The following is a 20,671-nucleotide window of genomic DNA, read 5'->3' as shown; positions in this document are numbered from 1 at the left end:
TTTGGTTATCGTTTGCTCTCAAGAATTCCTCACTAGCCTAGAGCCTTCTGTGCGGAAGGGATGAATTCTCTTGGTGAGCTTGCCCAGTACAGGATTCAGAGCCCACCCTTCACATGCTGATGGCTCTCAGATGTCCACCTTTAACCCAGACCTATTGTCCCAGAGCCCCGACAAGCAGATCCAGCTGCCAGCAGACACCAATAGTGATCTCTAATCAAGTTATAAATCTGTAGTAGTATTTCCAAAAAGGGAGAAGATTGTTTTTGTACAAAACATGCATTCCAGAGGTGGAAGCACGTGTTTGCCACGTACTTACAACATGTACAGTTTTTCCATAGGTGGTCTGTATTATTTAATTTTTCAGCTATATCTTGACACCCCCCATTTGACTCAGTGGTAAAGAATCCACCTACCAAAGCTGGAGATGCCGGAAACCTGGGTTTGATCCCTGGGTGGGAAAGATACCCTGGGGGAGGAAATGGCAGCCCACTCCAGTATTCTTGCCTGGAGAATCCCATGGACAGAGGAGCGTGGCAGGCTACAGACCATGGGGTCGCAAGGAGTCAGACACGATTGAGCACACACGTTATTTATTATTACTTACAACATCCATAGTCAGAGAGGAGCCTCAATGGCTGGCCTGCTGGTCACAGCTACTCCTACGCCCCGCCATGAACCCCAGCCCCTGGATACAGCTGTCAGAAGTGAGAGCCTTACTTCCCAGGTTTACTGATGGTCTAGATACTTAGGGCCAGTGTCTGTGACCACTGTAGTCAGGTCCCTTTGCTTTATCTGCTTCTCATGAATCTGAAATGGTACTAATGGTATTTTTTTATTTCTTTCTTCTGTTGTCTTTTATATAAATTTATAGGCCAAGGTCCTTCATTGAAATGAGCCCCTTCCAGTGTTGACTTTCAGACCATAAGTGGTTTCACACCATCTAACCAGTGGCTTTTAAAATTAATTAATTAGTTGTTATCATTCTTACCATTTTTTGGCTGGGCTGGGTCTTGGCTGCTTCTCTCCAGTTGCAGCCCACGGGAGCTACTCTCTAGGTGTGGTGCACGGGCTTCTCATTGCAGCGGCTTCTCTTGTTGTGGAGCATGGGCCTAGTTGTTCCTTCGTATGTGGAATCTTTCCGGACCAGGGATCAAACCCCTGTCCCCAGAATAGGCAGGTGGACTTCTGTCCACTGTACCACCAGGGAAGTCCTAACCAGTGGCTTTTCAAGTCATGTATAAACAATCTTATAAATCTAGGAACAACAGGAAACCCATGCATGTAACAAAATTGCTTCACAAATAAATATTGTAAGTAGGAAAAGGAAAAAAAAAAAAAAGACCATAAGTGGTTTGAGAGATGACTGTAGCTCTGTGCTCCCAGAGGCCTGACAGGATAGTCCGCACGAGGCTGCATATACCCCACTCTCCACGTGGACCTCGGCCTCAAGACAGAGTTCTCTGACCTCCTGCTAGAGCTTATCGAAATCTAAACCGTTACCCGCCTGTGATCCTTTGTTCATGTTTTTCAGATCAGAGGCTTTGAAACTGCGTACTGCATCGACAGCATGGGGAAGACCAATGGAGGCTTTGTGGAGCTGGGCCCCTGCCACAGGATGGGCGGGAATCAGGTACACAGCTGGCTGCAGGCTTCCAGATGCAGCTGGTGTGCACTGGGAGCCAGCGAGCTGATGCACAGGGTTTAGCCTGGTTTTCAGTTTGGTAACTGTGATTGTTTGATAAAGTAAAACATTCTTTGGAAAACCAACAGTGCTGAAGCATTTGCTTAAACGAGGGGATAAGAGCAGTATTGGTTTTTATGTAAGCAACCGCAATCTAGAATTTGTGTCTCATGTAAGAGACTAGAATATATTCTTTGCTTGAGTGTATAATTGTGTAAGCCTCACTCCCTAACAGTTTTATTTGTTCAGATATCATTCAGTTTTCCACATATTCCCTCCAAGAAGCTGGGATGCTATTGCCAGTCGTGTTCCCAGGTGGTTCAGATGGTAAAAAATCCACCTGTAATGCAAGAGACGAGGATACGTTCTCTGGGTTGGGAAGATCCCCTGGAGGAGGAAATGGCAACCCACTCCAGTATTCTTGCCTGGGAAATCCTTTGGACAAAGGAGCCTAGCAAACTACAGTCCATGGAATTGCAAAGAGTCAGACATGACTGAGAACAGCAACCACATATTTTCTTCCTTTCCTATGTATTTTTCTTGTCTCTAATTTAGATGGTGATACATTATCAGGTCTGTTTCCACATTTTCATTTTCTTACACTGTTGGTGTGATTAATATCTTAACGACTGATTCTGCATCTAACAGGCTAAAGAACATAAGCTTTTAATAGTTAGAAGTGGTCTTCACTACCATCAAAATGAGTAATTCCTGTCTTTTGACTTGTAGTTCTGAACATACAGAAATGTGATAGAGAAATAGGGTAATCATTGAGTCTTATTATAAGAGTTGAGTTTCTTTCTTTTTTAAATAGCTTTTCCGAATCAACGAAGCCAATCAACTCATGCAGTACGACCAGTGTTTGACGAAGGGGCCTGATGGATCCAAAGTTATGATTACACACTGCAATCTGAATGAATTTAAGGAATGGCAGTACTTCAAGGTATTCTGCATCTTAGTTCTGAAATATATGCTGTTTCATTTTAATAACACCTACCATATGGAATTGAGACATGTAAACCTGAATACCTGCTTTCTCACTGGCTTGCATTTCCCTCTCATTTTCCTGATCACTGGAGAATCACTGTTTGATAACAGAGTGCCCCTTTTATTCTCTAGTACAATATCATCACGTTTGGGCACCACCCAGGGTCCATGCAGACCCACTGCTCATTTATCCACACAGGGAAACAAGTGTTCCCTGAGGCAATCATCGCCATTGTTCTAATATCAAAATCTGATCTTTTTAATATAAATGATAATATATATAATTTTAATGAATGTCTCATTTATACATACATATGTATATATAGTTTTAATGAATGGCTCGTTTAGCTTATTAACTTTTAAAATATTTCTGCCTGCTGTCCAGCAGGTGGCGATAGAGATGAACAGGTGACGTGTTGGATTCCAGGCTTCACAGCTTCTCCTCCTGGCTGTTTGTTAAATGCAGGATAGTGTTGCCTGTTGCTTGTTTTAAAGGCCACATTTAGTTCTTCATTTGACTCTGTGGGAGCAGTGTTTCTATTTCAGCTGTGAATTTTCAATGTTATATGCCAAGTTGAGGATTCCAACATTCGAATGGTCCTCTGTATAATTTTCAAAGTCTAGACTTGGCTAAAGTAAATCAATGTATTGTGAAACAAAAAGTTGAAAAAGCTCCTCCAAACGGAAAGAATCTGGCAGCCCTTAACTTTCTTTACACATCTTGTATTTGTTGTCATGCCCTCCCTGCCAGAAAACACTTGTTTGCCATGCAGTGACGATGTTAATGGCCTAGCCGAATATTCCCAGTTATGGGAATTATATATGTTGCATAGATAATTACCAAGAAGCGGTAAGTTTGTGTCAGTTGCTGATGTTACACAGAAGAAGATTAATATAGTTCCCAGAGAACAGAGCATTTATTTCCACAAAGAAAGATGAATAATAGCAGTAAAGCCTAGGGGTGAGTAAGGACAATATTAGTTAACTAGTAAAAGAAGGTTAACAGATGCAAAATGATATGAGAAGGAATGGATAAAAAATGAAATGCACATATTTTAGATACCATATTTTAAAGGGCACAGCACTGAATATCAGTTTGTGCATCAGATGTTACTATTAATATTCACTGGGACCTTTCAAAAAATAGCTAAAGCCCATCATACTATAATGGAAGAGAAGGAAAAAAATGTAGAAATAAAAATAAGCAAAATGGGGCTTCCCTGGTGACTCAGTGGTAAAGAATCTGCCTGCCAATGCAAGAGACACAGGTCTGACCCCTGGTCCAGGAAGATCCCGCTGCCACAGAGCAACAAAGCCTATGCTCCAGAGCCTGGGAGCCGCAGCTGTTGAGCCCAGATACAGCAACGACTGCACCCCATGCACCTGAGAGCCTGTGCTCCACAAGGCAAGCCACCCCAGTGAGAAGCCTGCTTACCGCAACTCGAGAGTAGCCCCTGCTCACTACAGCTAGAGAAGAGAAAGCTGGTGCCCTGCAAGGAAGACCCAGCACAGTCAAAAATAATAAATAAGAAACAAAAAACAAGCTGTTAAAGAAATAAAGTGCCATAGGATAGGGAAAGAGAGATTAATAGGAGGCTTTGTTTCTGGTGAGTTTCAGGTAGGAAGTATCACTGCACGGAATCTTGAGGTGTAATAAGGCTTTTCATGGAGGATAAATGAGATGAGTGAGCAGAGTCGTAGTGTCTTAGTGTAGAGAATTCTAGGAGCTGGGTGTTTTCTGGTTCCCTAAGTTGTCCTCCATGGGAAAGAGCATGGAACTTTTTATGGTCTTTGGGGAGTGACTGACATTAGCTGAGGATCACAGTGATAGGAAACAGTGGGTACTTTTAGGAAGATAATTCTGGAAACATTGTCAAGTATGGACTGGTGAGCAGGAGGCCAGCTCAGTCAGCAGTTCTCACTCTGCTCCTCTGGACCCATTTACATCCTTACTAACTGCTGACACACTCCCAGAGAGATTTGTTATGCAGCTTACAGTTAATGGGGTTTCTGAATTGGGAATTAAACCTGAGAACTGTTATGAGTCTTGATGTATGTATTCATGTTAAAGTAACACTCATAACCGTATTACATGTTAATATAAATAACACTTAATGAAAAAATAGCTATTTTCCCCACCACAATGAGAAGAGTGTTTTATAGTTTATTTGTTTTATAGTTTCGCAAATGCCTTTAGTGTCTGGTTTAATAGAAGAACTCTGGATTCCTACTCTGCTTCTGCATTTAGTTTGATGTGAGATGTTGTTCTAGTTGAGTATCCGAGGAAAATCCAGCCTTGTCTAGACATACAGTTTGAAAACAAGGGATAATTTAATAGCCTTTTCAGATAATTGTGCTACACAAGTGTGTAGGTTGTAGTTTCTTTTTATTCATTCATTTATTTATAGCTGTGCTGGGTCTCCATAGCTGCATCCAGGCTTTCTCTAGTTGCTGTGAGTAGGGGCTGCTCTAGTTGTGGTGCATCGCGGAGCACAGGCTCTAAGTACGCAGGCTTCAAATGGCTGTGGCTCCCGGACCCTAGAGCACGGGCTTCGGGAGTTGTGGTGCCCTTCTGGAGTTGCCAGCAGTTTTTGCTCCACCACATGTGGGATCTTCCCAGGTCAGGGATCAAACCTGTGTCCCCTGCATTGGCAGGCAGATTCCTATCCACTGTACCACCAGGGAAGTACCAGGAGTTTCTTAAAAGTTATTTGCAATGTGGAATCTGGAATCCCTGTCAGTGAACATTTTGTCCTCTTGCATTAAACCCACTTGTCTGTCTGAAACTTCAAGTGGATCTTTTGTAACATCACACTTTCACAGCTCATTTGGAAAATATTGACTCACTAAGTCATGCAGATCTTCCAAATGATAGCACATTTCATCATACACTGCCCCTGAAATCACAAATATAAACACTTTTCACCAGAAAAGTCTTTTAATCTTGTGAAGCTGTCACATTCTCGATGATGGATACAAGTTTTCCAAAACTCAAATTTTTGCTTGAAAACTTAGATTTTATCAACGGCAACAAATAACTGTCAGCTTTACATTGTTTTTTTTTTTCCCCCCTTGAAGTGACAGGCTCACTTTATTTTCTGGAAAATGTCTCCCCAGCCCCATGTTTGCATAATTGTGATCTGCCTGCGATTTGTCCTTTCAAGTCACAGGACAAGAAAAGGCACTCGTTCGGCCCTCAAGTCCAGCAACTGCCCATGTTCTGGCCATTCTAACCTACTGTCTCTCAGGGTCAAGACTTAATAAAACTAATATGTTTTAGTGCTTCATCAAGGACATTCTCAAATGAAACTGGCTTTTTTCTTTTTGTGTCTGTGGCTATGGAGAACGTGACCCCTTGATTGATGCTAAGCCCCAGCTGTTTGACCTAGCACGGCTTTTGCACTGTCTGTATAAATGTCCATACAGTGGAAAAGGCAGTTAGGGTCTTTGTGTTATTAGGAAATTGTTTTGACCCTACAGACCCAATCTTAGCTAGTCTGAGGACTGTACTCTGAGAGCTGAATTGAAGGAACCTCCAGCAGGTGACAAGGACTCGACTAAGCAAGGGCGGTGGGGATGGGAAAGGGTACAAGCCCAAGTCCCTGCAAATGTCCGTGCTCAGCTGGCGACTCAAAGGAAGGACGGAGGGCACGCAGCCTGAACTGCGCTGTCCTAAGCTCAGGACAGCTGGATTAGCTGGATAGGAACTAGAGAAGCTGGTCTGGAGGGGAAGATGATGCATTTAAGTTTGTATGTGTTGAATTGGAAGTACCTGCAGTACATCATGCCTGAACAACAAAAGGATGTAGAAGACAAGAGAAACCCAGAGTCTGAGGTGAAGCTGGTTCACGCCTGACCAATTTGCTTGAATTGTCTTCTTACGAAAGCCAGGAGGTGACCTGTCTAATGTCAGTGATAGCGCAGAGTTCACGTGTAATGCTCTTTCCCTGTGTTTTCCAGAACCTGCACAGACTGACTCACATTCCTTCCGGAAAGTGCTTGGATCGCTCGGAGGTCCTCCATCAAGTGTTCATCTCTGACTGCGACTCCGGCAAAATGACTCAAAAGTGGGAGATAAATAACATCCATAGTGTTTAGAAGGAATGAAAGAAATCAGTAACCTACCTACTGACACGTAAACTTATACAGGACTGAAACCGCCTGAAACCTGCTGCAACTATTGTTACCTGTACAGCTCCAAACCCAGAGGCTCCCAGGGAGCCTGAGGACGTTGATAAACTGTGATTTTTACAATAACATGATCATCTGCAGTTACTGTTTACAAAACTGCTTTTACCTTAAACTTTGTAGATGTTTACATCTTTTTTGTTTTGTTTAAGATGATGTTGGTTATCTGTGCATTTAGCTCAGTTTTATTTAGAACAGAGTTAAAAGCATTGTTGTCTTCTTTGGGATTACACTCAGGGGTCTGAAAGGCAGTTTGATTTTTTTTTTTTTAACACACTTGAAAAAAAGGTTGGAGTAACCAGACTTTGTTATGTAACTTGGTGATTATCAACCTGTTGTGTCTTTATTTAATTTTACATCTTTTTGAAGCACTGCCACAGGTTATTAGCCAAGGTGGCCTTCCTTCACAGTCATGCTGCTTTTTTGAAAGGTGAATTTCAACACATTTAGTGCCTCTTTCATTTCTTGGTATGCTATTTCAGGAGCTTTGAATGCAATTTGTAGGATGGTATTGATGGAATCGTTACCTGTCTGAGGACTGAATTTACTTGCTGCCATTTGCTCTGAAATTGAATGCCGTATGGCTCAAAAAAGAAATGACAAGATGGAACATCCAGGGCTATTCCGTAGAGTTTGAAGATTTGCGCGGCATTAACCCCTCTACTTGTCAGCATTCCATTGCCCTCTGTCGGTCCCAACTCCTAAGGTGGGAGGAGGGCCTAACTAACTTGAGAAAAAATGTCCTCTGACATTGAGGATTGGCTTTTCCCCATTACCTGTCACTTTAGAAAACTACAAATATTTCTCAGTTTTGAAACCTTGAAATAAGGGTAACACAAATAACACAACACCACTCTAAACACATCAAAGGTTTGTTCTAACCAAGGTGAGAATTTCCAAACCCTTGTTGGATTAAGCCTTACAAGACTACTGTGTGTTATAACCTAAGCTGTGCAATTTATAAAGTCAAGGGTGAATGGACCTTTCATTTATATCTTCATGAAATTCCCTGCACAGTCTAAATTTTAAAAAAGTCTATTGAAAAATACAGTTCATGAACAAATATGAACTCCTTCAATTATCTATCAGTTCCCAAGTGTTTCTTATTTTTTTTTAGGAAGCATATTTCTGTTAGTATTTTTCCAATGAAAAGAAGTCTTGTTTGAATTTACACATTTATTGAGATAGTACCTACAAGAGGAAAACCAAATGCTGCAAGTGGTCAGTTGATTTTAATATCTAAATACTCTCTTATTCCCCACAAGATTAAAATGCTCCATTAGAGGCAAAAAAAAAATAAAAAGGAAATTAACGAGGCAAGGAATGGCAAGTAAATTAAAGACTGATCCTGTTATCATGATCAATGGAAGGAATTCACAATCTACTACTAGAGAAAAATATGTTTCACTAAAGCTTAAAAAAGAAAACAGAAAAGAACACCTACATTTACTTAAAAAGAAAAGCCTACAAACTTGCTTCTTCCAAGCTTAGCTCTTAAATTTGGAGAGTCAAAGTTAAACATCTTAAAGAGTTTTATTTATAATTTTGAATCGTCAATTTGTATTTTGCTCCTGATCTCTGATCAACCATTTGAGCTTTCATTCTAGGGATCTTTAAAAAGGAATACATTTCTTTGCCTATATGATTGCAAAATAAATCAACCATAAGTAAGAAACTAAGAGAATTGGTATTTAATACTTGTGCGTTTGCAGATAGGTCGCATTTTACTTGTTGAATAGATTATAACCTTGTTAACTATGCATAGGCCTAAGAACAGTGGCACAGAAACTGTGCATGTAAATTTTAAATGGGTATTTTGTGCAATTCGTTAAGATACTCTATAAAAAATGACTCTATATATTGAAATCAGAAACCTTACCAAACATGAAAAACATCAGAAGCTGCTGCCATAATGACTATTTTCTACTGTAGGCTGTTTTGGAAATAATTCCATATCCTTGCTTTGTAAGTTGATAATATCACTATGCATTTCTACACATTTTATAAATTTGATTTATGCAGATTTTGATACACTGTATGTTTCTGTAGAAATTGTATAAATAGTCAAAATTTTATTAGGGATAAATTTGAGAGGTTTATGTATATCTTAATTCTGGGTTGCTTGTTTTTTAGGTGAGAAATAAATAAAATATTGTATTTTAATCCATGGGTTTTTTTTTTTTTTAGTACTTGTAATCCTTTTTATATATATCGAAACACTGCATGTTTGAAATAATTGCTTGATTTTATTGTTTTATTTTATTTTATATTATTGTTTTATTTTATTGTGTCACTTCCCAGGTGACACAGCAGTAAAGAATCCACCTATGAATGCAAGAGACACAAGAGATGCAGGTTCGATCCCTGGGTCGGGAAGACCCCCTGGAGAAGGAAATGGCTACCCACTCCAGTATTCTTGCCTGGAAAATTCCATGGACAGAGGAGCCTGATGGGGCTACAGTCCATGTGGTCGCAAAGAGTCAGATATGACTGAGAACACACACACGTTGTTTGCAAGATACAGTAGTATTGGTGCTTTTGAACTGTGGTGTTGGAGAAAACTCCTGAGAGTCCCTTGAACAGCAAGGAGATCAAACGAGTCAATCCTAAAGGAAATCAACCCTGAGTATTCGTTGCAAGGACTGATGCTGAAGCTGAAGCTAAAGCTCCAATACTTTGGCCACTTGCTTTGAAGAGCAAGCTCATTAGAAAAGACCCTGATGCTGGGAAGGATTCAGAGCAAGAGAAGAAGGGGGCGACAGGTGAGATGGCTGGATGGCATCACTGACTCAGCTGACGTAAGTTTGAGCAAACACTGGAAGATAGTGAAGGATGGGGAAGCCTGGCATGCTGCAGTCCATGTTGCAGACAGTCAGACACAACTCAGTGACTGATTAACAGCAACAACAATATGTTGAGTATGTGCTTGAGTGTTGATTAGAATTTGCTTTGAATACTCAGAGCCTATATCTAAGAAGGAAACATAAAGACTTATTTTTGTCCCTGGTTGCTTATGTATAGCACTTTTTTAAAGTCACTTACCAAATACAAAACACAACCCCAGCAACATGTATCTTCCTTGGCAGTGTATTCTCCTATACCATTGCCTATTAAAAACAAAAATTTAAGGAAAGTCTTTACAATCTTCTAGATCAACTAGAAAAGGAAGCCTTCCCAAATGAAGTGAGAAGTGGGCTGTAGGACCTCATAGCACAACCCATGACACCTCAAGAGAAGGTACTGCTGCCAGCATTCCAGTAAGTGGCTCTGTTGGTCTGGGAAACTCAGCTGTTGTTGTGGCTTCACTTCTCAGCTGCTGTGCCTGAAGAACGTGAAAAAGTGACAGAGCACCAGCATGGAGTGAATGTGAGCTCGTTTATTTCCTTGTACTCTTTTACAGGGATCTAGGACTATATATCATCATTTCTGGACAAGCTGTGTGTGGGGTTTTTTTTTTTTATCCACTTACAATTCAATGGAAGACCATGACAAGTGCATGACCTGAGCCAGACGGCTAATGGATCAGTAATTGGGTATATGAATATTCATCCATGTGGAAAGCACTTTTAGAAGTACCAAGCCCTATGAGAATGCTTATTATTCATTAGAATCTGTTGAAAAAAAAATTGGACAAAAGAGAGAATGATTTGGGAGAAGCACTGTCCCTGGGATTAGAGATTAATAGAAGGGTTGTTTCTAAGCTAAATTCAATAATTGCTTTGCCAGTCTCAATTTTAAGATTTTGAAATGCTGATGACTGATTGGTGTGTTTCAGTTTTGTAAGTGGATCAGGCCTTGGGCATTTGAGCAGCAGTGGGATGAGGGCTCCTTAATTCTCATAACAGAATGTTTACAATCTGCTCATATGAATAGCAGACAGTGGACTTGTCTGTACTGGGATCCCTGTTTCATTACAAATTACTTGTGTTACCCTGGCAAGTTATCAATGCTTCTCCATGCCTCAGTTTTCCCATTAGTAAGATGAAGGAAATAACAGTGCCTATTTTATAGGCTTTTTATCAGGATTGTATGAGTTAACATACATGAAATGCTTAGAATAGTTCCTGGCATATAGTCAGAGTAATATAAATGGTACTTATTGTTATCTGGTTTCAAAGTCTTAAAATCAGTCTTTAATCAGAAGAACAAGACAGCTATACTGTAGACCCTCTAGGGCTATGTGTATGTGTATACACCTGTCTTTCATATGTGACATGTCATTGCCTCCACTTTCCAAGTGAAGAGTTTAAGATCATAACTTAAGCTTCTTACACTGGGGTTGAAATGGTTATCCACAAGGGAATAAATTGTTACCTCTACCTCATACCATGTATAGAATGTAGTTTTCAGTGGTCTACTTTATAATTTAACTGTGCATCTGGAAGAAAGTCTAAGAACATTCTTTCAATTATCTTTAAATGAAATTTCTCTGGGGCTTTTGATATGAGCACATAAACTCCAGCTGTCTTAATGATTAAGTGCCCAAAACAAAACTAAAACTTTCAGTAAAAAAATAGAGATGAATAGACTTCCCTGTCTGGCTACAGCATAGTAATTGTTACCATCCTCAACAGTATGCTGTTGTCCTAAACGGCTATAAAACTGGACAAAAAAAATATGCAGCAGCTGTTTTCAGGAACTGGCTAACAGGCAGAGCAGGCTGTGATAACGTGAGAGAAAGGAAGCACACAGGGTGAACCCTGGTTCAGCATGTCCATCTGCCTGAAGAACTTTCCCAACCACCATCCAGGAAAGCGGAGCTCAAGCCTTGGTGAAACAACCCAGCTGAGGAGGCTGCCCGAGTCAGCTGGGATTTACAGGACAAGATCACTGGAGGGGGCTGTGCTTGAAAGCCAGGAGAACTGTATAGCCATTTTTATACCAGTGTCCTTTGTAACAGCAAAAACTCCAGGAACAACCTAAATATCCATCAACAGAAGAGTGGGTCAATTGTGGTATTATCGCGCAATAGATTGTTAGAAGGCAATGAACATGAATGAACTGGTTATAGACACGACAGTAGGGCAGTGTTGAGTGAAAAAGGCAATTCCCAAAAGACCATTCAACAAATATGTTTTGTGAAATTAAAGACAACTAAAACTACAGTAAGTCACACATGAATATGCGATCAAAATATGTGGATAAATAATATGGGATTAAGTGGTTAATTTATGGTTACCAGAGGGTAAAGCAAAGAGGTAAATGACAAATTAGGGGTATGGGATTAACAAACTAAAAATTGATAAGCAACAAGAATTTACCATATAGCACAGGGAATCATACCCAATATCTTATAACAACCTATAATGGAATTTGATCTGCAAAATAACTGAATTCACTATGCTGTATACCTAAAACTTAATACAATATTGTAAATCAACTATACTTAAAAAAAGTTAAATAACTTGTCCAAATTCCCAAATTTAGTATTGAAGTCAAGGACACAGCTCCAGTATTGAGTATCCCCAGAGCTCTGTGGAAGGAATTTCTATTGTATTTTCCACATAACTAGTTTTCCTCTCCACTTAGAGAGTTAAGAATCTCAGAAATGAATCTGGTAGGCTTATTATGACAACTATATTATTAATATATATACATGTTATCATGCATACTTTTAGCTAATATTTTTTTTTACCACCAAGAGAAGTGTCTTGGATGTATTGCCTCATTTAATGTTCAGAAAAAGAAAAATCTGATTTTAACACCTGAGGAAACTGAAAGTTTACACGCCAGGTCTGATGTTACCAAACTGATCAGCAGAAAGATCCTTGGGACCTCCCAGTGGTTAAGATTCCATGCTTCTACTGCAGGAGGATTAGGTTTGATGCCTAGTTGGGGAACTAAGATCCCACATGCTGCATGGCATAGGCAAAAAGTAGAAAAAAAAAATTTAATTAAAAAAATAATTCACTTAAAAAGAGAAACTGAGCCCTATTCAAACTGATCTGATTCTCAATATAAGCTCATCAGCTCACTTTTTTGAAATGAGCTCACTCTTAATTTTTCATAACTTTTTTCTGTTTGTATTTTAGTTTTTTCTCTGTATAAGCTGTCTCAGCTTTACTGCAGAAATATAGAGAATTGAAGAATAACACATGAATATGACTGAATTGCAGTTTTGCTTAAAAGTTGTTTCATTTTAATGTGAAACACTGTGCTCCTGAGCCAGTATTCTATTAGCTATGGTGACTCCCAAGATGAGGGTAAGAGAGGGTTGGGCCAAATCCTGAAGAACAAAGGCCCAAGAGCCCAGAGACATTCCTTTTAGATTTCAGAGACTGTACAAGATAAGGAGTTAGATGAGTTTCCATACAGGGCAAGGGTTTCTAGACAACTGGGAAAATAATGCTTAGCTGGGAGGCCTATACATAAACTTTTACCAACAGCCCTAACTCAAATAAATATCATTACATTTGCATACACTAATTTATAGAAGTAACCAATCCGTGACCCTTGACAGAATCTTACCTACAGACATGTTTTCTTTGAATTCAACATTTGAATTTACCGCCAATGTTTACAATTCAGACTTCACATTTTTTAAAGTATCTAGAATTCTGGTTCCGCTTAAAATTTTGGGAGATTTGGGATCTTAGACTCACATTTCCATTAGGCAACAGGACTGAGCTGAACAGTAGCTGTCACCTTTACCCTGGGCATTTATGCTTACAAATGTTTATAGATCACCTGCTCTTTCTGGCATGACGTGTACACAGATGGCTTATTTCTACAGATGTTTTTTTATTTTTAAAAGGCCTATATCTTATGCATTGGCAAAACAGGTCCTTTAGCTTTCTTCTTGCTATTCCCCAAGAAATAGTCATTACTGCTTTGTCAACATTTTTAGTGGCATGTAATGAAGTTAGCTTTAAGATAGTGCTGTTTGTGCTAAGACAAACATGGTTTACCACTTACAGTAAATGATTTCTGCTGAAAACCAGAATACAAAAATGCTTACTGTCTTCCATTGAGCAAGTTTGCAAGTTACTGCTTTGATACGTAGGGCACCTTAGGATCTTCTAACCCAGCTTTCATAGATTAGAAGACCAAAAGTAGTGGCTACCATCTGGAAAGAAAGTTGAGACCCTACTTCAGTTCTTGTACCAAAATAAATTCCAGAAGGATCAAAGATTTAATTAAATAAGACAAAAGCAAAGATAACTTTGGGAAAGGTCTCCCAAGGCCACTAAAGGATAAATTTGCCTCATAAAAATAAATCTTTGTATGAAAACAAGCATCATAAAGTCAAAAGACAACAAAGAAAAAAATACCTATATTTACAATGCATGTCACAAAAGGTCATCTTCCTTATTTCCCACAAATGACTAAAAAAAGACCAATGAGACAGAAGGCCATGGGAAATACAAATGGCTCTTTAACATAAAAATATGCTAAATCCATAATAGGAGGAACCATTTTTCATATATCAGGATAGCAAAGATTAAGAAGTTTGAGACTGATAACGTTGCTGAGGAAACAGGCCCTCTGAAACAGTAGTCATTGCTGCGGAGTATGTTACAGCACAACTTCTGAGAGCAATTTTGGCAAGTTTCAGCAAGTTAACAGCCAGAGAGCAGGTTCCAGCGTATACCAAGTACAGGTTTTAGCTATTATAATTAGCACATTTTTTAATGTGCAAACTTTTAAATGCTTTTTATAGAAATTTCTGAAATTGTAACTATAAGATATTCATGGCAATGTTCTTAAAAAAATTCAAACATAACTATCTTTAGGGAACTGGTTAAATTATGATCTATTCAGTGGGGTACTATGCAGATGGCTATTTAAGTAGAATGTGGCAATTCTGTTGAGCCAAGAACCTAAAATGAGAATTAAGGGGCAGGACAACATATATAGTAAGCTTCCTTTGTGTAATATTAACAAATATGAAATCACATGACTATTGTGCTTCTGTCTCTCTTGAAGGATGTATCATTGTACTCCTGGAGTTGCCTCTTGGGAGAAGCTGGTAGTTGGAAATCAAGATTGTAAACTACCCACTATATAGCCCATTTACATAACGAAATGACTTGTTTTAAAAAAAAAAAACGGGGGGTGTGATCTTCATAAGCACACCCCCCCCCACCAAGTACTGACTCGTCTGGAATAGAACCTGATTCTTAACCATGTTTTAATGCTTTCCAACATAACCACTCCTTGAAGTCATTTAGTCTTAAAAACAAGGGTGTTGCAAATTTTGATCAACACTTAAAATATCAAATGAGGACTCATTGCAAATGCTGAGATGACACAGCAGCTCATTTTTTAAAAAATGTGTCATTCTTAGCTTACACATTTAAAATTGATTTCATTTAAAGAAAAAAATGAAACTAGTCCCAAAAAATCTCAAAAAGTGACAAGGAACCTGATAGGTCTGCTTCATGGATCTAATTTTTAAAAAAATCCTTAAGAAACAGACTTTCACTGTATTTCAATTTTAGAAACTAGTATCTTTTCTAAGCATTAAGGACTATTGTAAACTACTTGTAAATACATTCTTAATCATCAGAACACTTCAAAGTAGATATTGACCCCATATGCAAATGGAGAGAAATAAACCCACAGGCAAAGTCCACGCAGGATTTCGTAGAGCTGGGGAAAAACATTATCCCACAATATTTTAGTGTTAAGTCACCTAACATCAGGAAATAGTTTTTAGACACGTAAAAGTAGTTTTTAGGATCAGAAAAGGCCCCCAAATAACAACTGTGATATGATAATGGATGGCCATCACTAATAAGTTTGGAGATTTTACCTGAGTCCATCTGCTCTGGGATTAATGCTGTAACTTACACCTCCCATTTAACAATGTTGTGTAAGAAAGAAATCCTAATATTTTACTCTGAATATGGTGTAAGATAGACAACCAAGGCTCCCATGGTTGGGTATTAAGAATTTTGGTTTCTATTGTAAAAACTAGAATAGGTAACCAAGATTGTCAGGTTTAACTGTCAAACTACCAACCAATAGGTTTCTTCTATACTCTTCCAGCCAACACTTGGCCAACTTTCACTAACTTGGTAACGATTTGAAATAGTTACCTAATTCAAATACAAGCAACTGCCTTCTCAAATGAGCATTTCTTAATAACTGCTTTCACCTGTAAATAGAAATCCTAGTGGAATTTCATCTCGTTAGTTATGGAAAATCACAATAATCATCTCAAAAGCTTTCTTGGGTTAGTTACCCAGATTTCTAGGGTTAAGACCACACTGATTTTTGAAATCTTAAAATGTCAACTAAAAAGAAAAGGCCCAAGGGACAAGTTAGCTAACAAATGAACATAAATGTCAAGAACAAAACTTGCTCAGTGTATAAATTTTTAAAGTTCATTAAATTCCAGAATTGATTTTTAAAGAATGCTGTGTAAATATGAATAAGGGCATGTTTGACTTTTAACAAAACATTCTACTACATCAACCATGTCAAAGAACTATTAGGCAGAAAGACAAAAAGTGATATGGCTCCAGACCATGAAAGTAAAAGCTAATTTAGCATATAAGACAACGACAATAGAAATAATATATATAATTTTATTACAAAATTTTTTTTAAAAAAAGAAAATGCAACATTCTCGTTCTAGAAAACCCAAAATTTGCTATTGATGCTAATTTCTATGAGTTTGCTGTGCTACCATACACAAGTCAAGAAATTAAAGAAACCATTAAATATTTAGAAACATTTAACATCAGAAGCTTGAAAATCTAACTGTATGTAGTAGCCCCTCAAAAAGCCACAACTTGCATTTTTAAAAAAGTATTTTCTCTACAAAGAATCTTATCAGCTATACAAAAATCTGTACAATTTTTATACTGAAGCTAATATTGAGCTGCACTTGAATTCACATTCTTAGCAAAACAATTGCCTGAGCACACACGCATACTCCACACACATCATTACAAGATAGCCATTTATTCCTCATCTTCCTCTTCCTCTTCCTCATCTTCATCTTCTTCCTCCTCCTCTTCCTCCTCATCTTCTGGTTCATTCTTCTTCTTGGAGCCTGTCGGCCTGCCAGGGCCCTTTTTTCCCGCTTCACTCTTGCCCTTGGCACGGTATGCAGCAATATCCTGAAATAGTTAAAAAAAATAAAATCAGCATCCGGTGTCATTACCCAACCGTGAAAACCACTAAATTGTAAACAATCTGCGATTATTGGCCAATAACCCCAATGACAGTCAAACTCGGGTTCTGAGAGCATTTGATCCCCCAAGGTCTTAGAAAGATAATGACGTAAAATAACTGGGGTGTATTAGACTGATGTCAGTACTTTCACTACCATTATCTGTTAATCTCATAGCTCACCCCCTAACTTCACATCTTAGATACACCTACATAAAACATTTGGCCCTCCAGTCTTCTTAACTAAGAGACCTATTTTACTACAAATGAGTCTGAATGCACCAACCTACCAATGCTACAGACATTGGTTTCGGTCAAAAGAAAAGTTTCAATTAGCTTGTGTTGCCTAAGTGTACAATTCTCACTAGACCTTTTCAAAACAAAGCTGAAAACCATTAACACAGAACTATGTATAGCTCCCAAATTTCTACAGCTTCTATTTCCAACATACTGATTTAGAAAATATTACTGGATTTCACACTGGCTTAAAAAAAAGGGACAACACACCTTTTCGTATTTCTCCTTTAGCTTAGCTGCTTTCTGTTCATATGGCTGTTTATCTTTGGCTGACTGCTCAGACCACATTTCACCCAATTTTTTTGCAGTATCCCCAATGGATAAGCCAGGGTGTTCGCTTTTGATCTTTGGGCGATGTTCGGAGCAAAACAGGAAGAAGGCAGATCTGAAAGGAAGGAACAAAGTTGTAATAACCTGAATGAAAAAGGGGGGGGGGGGGGGGTAATTCGGTTGGTTTTAAAAGACACTTACGGAGGCCTTTTCGGAGCGTTGGGATCTTTTTTCTTTCCCTTCTTGTCACCTTTAGGAGGAACATAATTTTTCATCTCCCTGTCGTAGCGAGCTTTGTCACTTTTTGCCATGTCTTCGAACTTGGACTTTTCCTTGGCCGACATGGTCTGTAAGCATAAAAAGAGTAGTGAATATATAGCAGGACTCGAAACTCGCATCCGTCTCCAAAAGAGCGTGATCCTCTTTAGGTCCCGGTTTTCCTCAGTAAGGACCGTTTTGCCTCAGTTCCCTTAAAATAAACAAGCACCCTAAGTCCTGAACTTCAAACTCGTAATAAAACTTGCGCGCGCGTCAGTCGCGAGGGGAAGTTCAAAGTCACGGCCACCCGCCCGCGTGTGGCCCCCGGGCGCCCCGGCTCACCTTCCATCTCTCGGAACATTTCTTGGAAAACTCTGCGAAATTGACTGAGGAGTCGGGATGCTTCTTCTTGTGCTCCTCGCGGCAGGTCTGCACGAAGAAGGCGTACGAAGACATCTTGCCCCGCGGCTTGTTGGGGTCGCCCTTCCCCATGATGCTGCTGCTGCGGCGGAGGCGGCGTGTCCACCTGGCGGGAGAGCGGTCGAGCGCTGGCGGGCGGGGCTGCTTCCCGCCCAAACGCCCCCGCCCTCCCCCACGCCACACTCGCGGGCCTGCCGCCCGCCCCAGCCCAGCCCTTCCTGACAGGAAAGCCCCGGGCTTCCACGCCGCGAGCCGCGTCCCAGGTGCCGCCTCGCGCCCCGCGTTCGAAAGACTCCGGAGCCGGGTCCGACCGAGCTTCCCGCCTCCGCAACCCGGCCCGTCAGGCCCGCACCCGGAAACCACCGCCGGGGCTCTCCCTCAGCAGCCGCGGCGCCCCAGCAAGCCGTTACGAAAGGAGGCCAGCCGACCGCGCACCCACGGCCCGGAGCGGGCTCTTGCCTGGCGAGAGATTTTCCTCAGAGTTCCGCGCAGCGGCCGCGTTTCACCGCGACGCTGCTGCTCTGGCTCCGGCGTGAACTGGTTCCTCGCTAACGCAATCCTCCGCCTCTTGTTTTGCAGACTTCTCCGCGCCACGGCAACTTGACGAGCCGGGTCACAGGCCACTCCCCCGCCTCTCCGATTGGCCCTGGGGATTATTCAAACACAAGGAGGCCACGCCCCCTCACCAAGACGGCTTTCTATTGGTCGGTATGTCACCAGGTCCGTCCCCCCAGCCGCAGCCTAGCAGGTTCGGTGGGTCGCCCGGGTCGTTAACTCCCAGACCCGTTAGAACCGGTCAGGAGAGGAATGTGCTACTCGATCCTGATTGGCGGCCAGAAGAGGGTTTGAAAAATGGCGGGCCTGGCGCTGACTGGCTGAGGCAGGCGGCGCGGGGCGTGGCTGGCCCGCGGGGTAAACCCAGCCAGATTTAAAAATTCCCAGTCGCGAGCCGCAGGGCAGATCTTCCGGCTCCACGGTACTTGGTTTGCCGGCGCTGATGCGGCAGAAGTAACGTCCCTGCTGGCCCCGATCCTGTTTGTCCCCCGCCCCAGCGCGGCCCGCAGCCCAGGCTCCCGGCTCGGTGGTCGCCGCCCCATCCAGAGAATAACAAATGGGCAGGTTGAGGAGCGTGCGCTGCGGCCGAAGGCCAGCCCCGCCGGTTGTCGCAGAGGCTTGGGTAGGACCAGAGGAAGACGGGTGGCACGAACCTGCGAAGGGTGGGGGGAGATGTTCCCGAGCCCTCGAGGCTATAGCCACGCCTGTGAAGTCCCTGCGGGACCCCTCTTTCCTCTCCCTTTGTCTGGGCGTCATATTCCGGGGTAAACGGGGACGCCGGTAGGCGGTGTCTTCCCGGCCCCGCCCCTGCATCCGGGCCTAGTTCCCTGGCCACGAACCCGGGGCTAGGTCCACACCTCACACCCATCCTTCACCCATCATCCGTCGCCGGATCGCTCCGCCGAGGGTTCTAAGCTTGCGACCCCGTCCTTTAAGGCCCGCCCGCTATCACCGCGATGGTCCCTGTCCTGTCCCCGCAATAAGGTCGTTTTTAAAACCTTCCTGTCGAAGATCCCGTGAACGCTCTCGACCCCCCCACCGCATTTAAGCGTGCCCTGTCGTTTCAAGGGTTCTCCAAGCCCAAGTTACGAACCTTCGTTTTAGTTTCTGGTGCGAGCGCATCCTAGCGACCTTAACTTACTGCTTCCAGTTGTTAAGAGTCGCCCTTCCAGGGGTAGGAGGACGTTGACTGACATCTTAAGCTTTTTCTGTTTCGTATTTAGCTTGGAGGGTTATTTTTCCTGTTGGCGCATATGTTACAGTGACAGTTGGTTTCAACAGATTTTAAATATTCTGTTTTTTTCTCAGTAAGTTCGCTGGCATTTGTTAGACTGCGTGCTCCTATTTGGTTTATATACAGTTATCCTACTCGGTTGAACCTCAGTTCCAGCAGCTATCAATCTAGATTTATTAATAAAAACTAGGTTTTTGAAAATGGAAATGATGTTAATTGCACAATGTTATGCGTGTACTTAGTATCACTGAGTTTAAAAATAAATTTGAAAACTAAGGCATTAGTGATCTTTTTGTTGCTATTTGAATAATGTATATGATTTTTTTTATTTGGATTGTGTGTTTTTATAGCACAATTGTAACTTATCTTATTTGACAATAGGGTCATTGCAAACGTAATTAGTTACGATGAGGTCATACTGGAACTGGGTGGACCCCTAATCTAATATGACTAGTATCCTTTTAAGTAGAAAGGTTAAGTCTGGCCATAGAGTCAGGCATGGAGGTAAGATGATGTGAAAAGGCAGGGAGAGGATGGACATCTACAAGCTAAGGAAAAGGGTCTGGAATAGATCTTTCCCTTACAACCATCAGAAGGAGCCAACCCTGCTGACACCAATTTCCATTCTTTATTCGTCACAGCAAAGAACAGGAAAACAT

The 20,671-nt window shown here is 41.2% G+C and overlaps 2 protein-coding genes across 8 annotated transcripts in view; one reads left to right on the top strand and one right to left on the bottom strand.

Moving 5' to 3' along the window:
• The window catches only part of GALNT7 (polypeptide N-acetylgalactosaminyltransferase 7), a 132,546-nt gene extending 123,527 nt beyond the window's left edge, over nucleotides 1–9,019 (top strand). For all 4 annotated transcript variants that reach the window (XM_070480688.1, XM_070480687.1, XM_020898299.2 and 1 more), the window contains 3 exons: nucleotides 1,532–1,630; nucleotides 2,496–2,624; nucleotides 6,629–9,019. In XM_070480688.1, coding sequence (XP_070336789.1) covers nucleotides 1,532–1,630; nucleotides 2,496–2,624; nucleotides 6,629–6,766 — 366 coding nt within the window. In that variant the 3' untranslated portion in view covers nucleotides 6,767–9,019. The remainder of the gene's footprint in view (nucleotides 1–1,531; nucleotides 1,631–2,495; nucleotides 2,625–6,628) is intronic.
• A 7,350-nt stretch (nucleotides 9,020–16,369) lies between these two features.
• Nucleotides 16,370–19,661, bottom strand: HMGB2 (high mobility group box 2). Of its 4 annotated transcripts, none has more exons than XM_070480684.1 (5): nucleotides 18,683–18,773; nucleotides 18,146–18,329; nucleotides 17,747–17,892; nucleotides 17,486–17,660; nucleotides 16,370–16,926 (listed from the first exon to the last, which is right to left on the bottom strand). In XM_070480684.1, exons 2-5 carry the CDS (start codon nucleotides 18,293–18,295, stop codon nucleotides 16,768–16,770), a joined length of 630 nt encoding a protein of 209 aa, XP_070336785.1. In that variant the 5' UTR covers nucleotides 18,296–18,329; nucleotides 18,683–18,773; the 3' UTR covers nucleotides 16,370–16,767. The 4 variants fall into 4 exon arrangements, with proteins under 4 accessions (XP_070336785.1, XP_070336786.1, XP_070336783.1 ...); XM_070480685.1 differs by lacking the exon at nucleotides 18,683–18,773 and adding an exon at nucleotides 18,659–18,677; XM_070480682.1 differs by lacking the exons at nucleotides 16,370–16,926; nucleotides 17,486–17,660 and adding an exon at nucleotides 19,432–19,661 and having other exon boundaries at nucleotides 17,786–17,892; nucleotides 18,659–18,869.
• Nucleotides 19,662–20,671: the final 1,010 nt, after the last annotated feature.

Source organism: Odocoileus virginianus, chromosome 18 (genome assembly GCF_023699985.2).
Source record: "Odocoileus virginianus isolate 20LAN1187 ecotype Illinois chromosome 18, Ovbor_1.2, whole genome shotgun sequence".
NCBI classification, from domain to species: Eukaryota; Metazoa; Chordata; class Mammalia; order Artiodactyla; family Cervidae; genus Odocoileus; species Odocoileus virginianus.
This window is presented reverse-complemented; position numbering and strand designations above follow the sequence as displayed.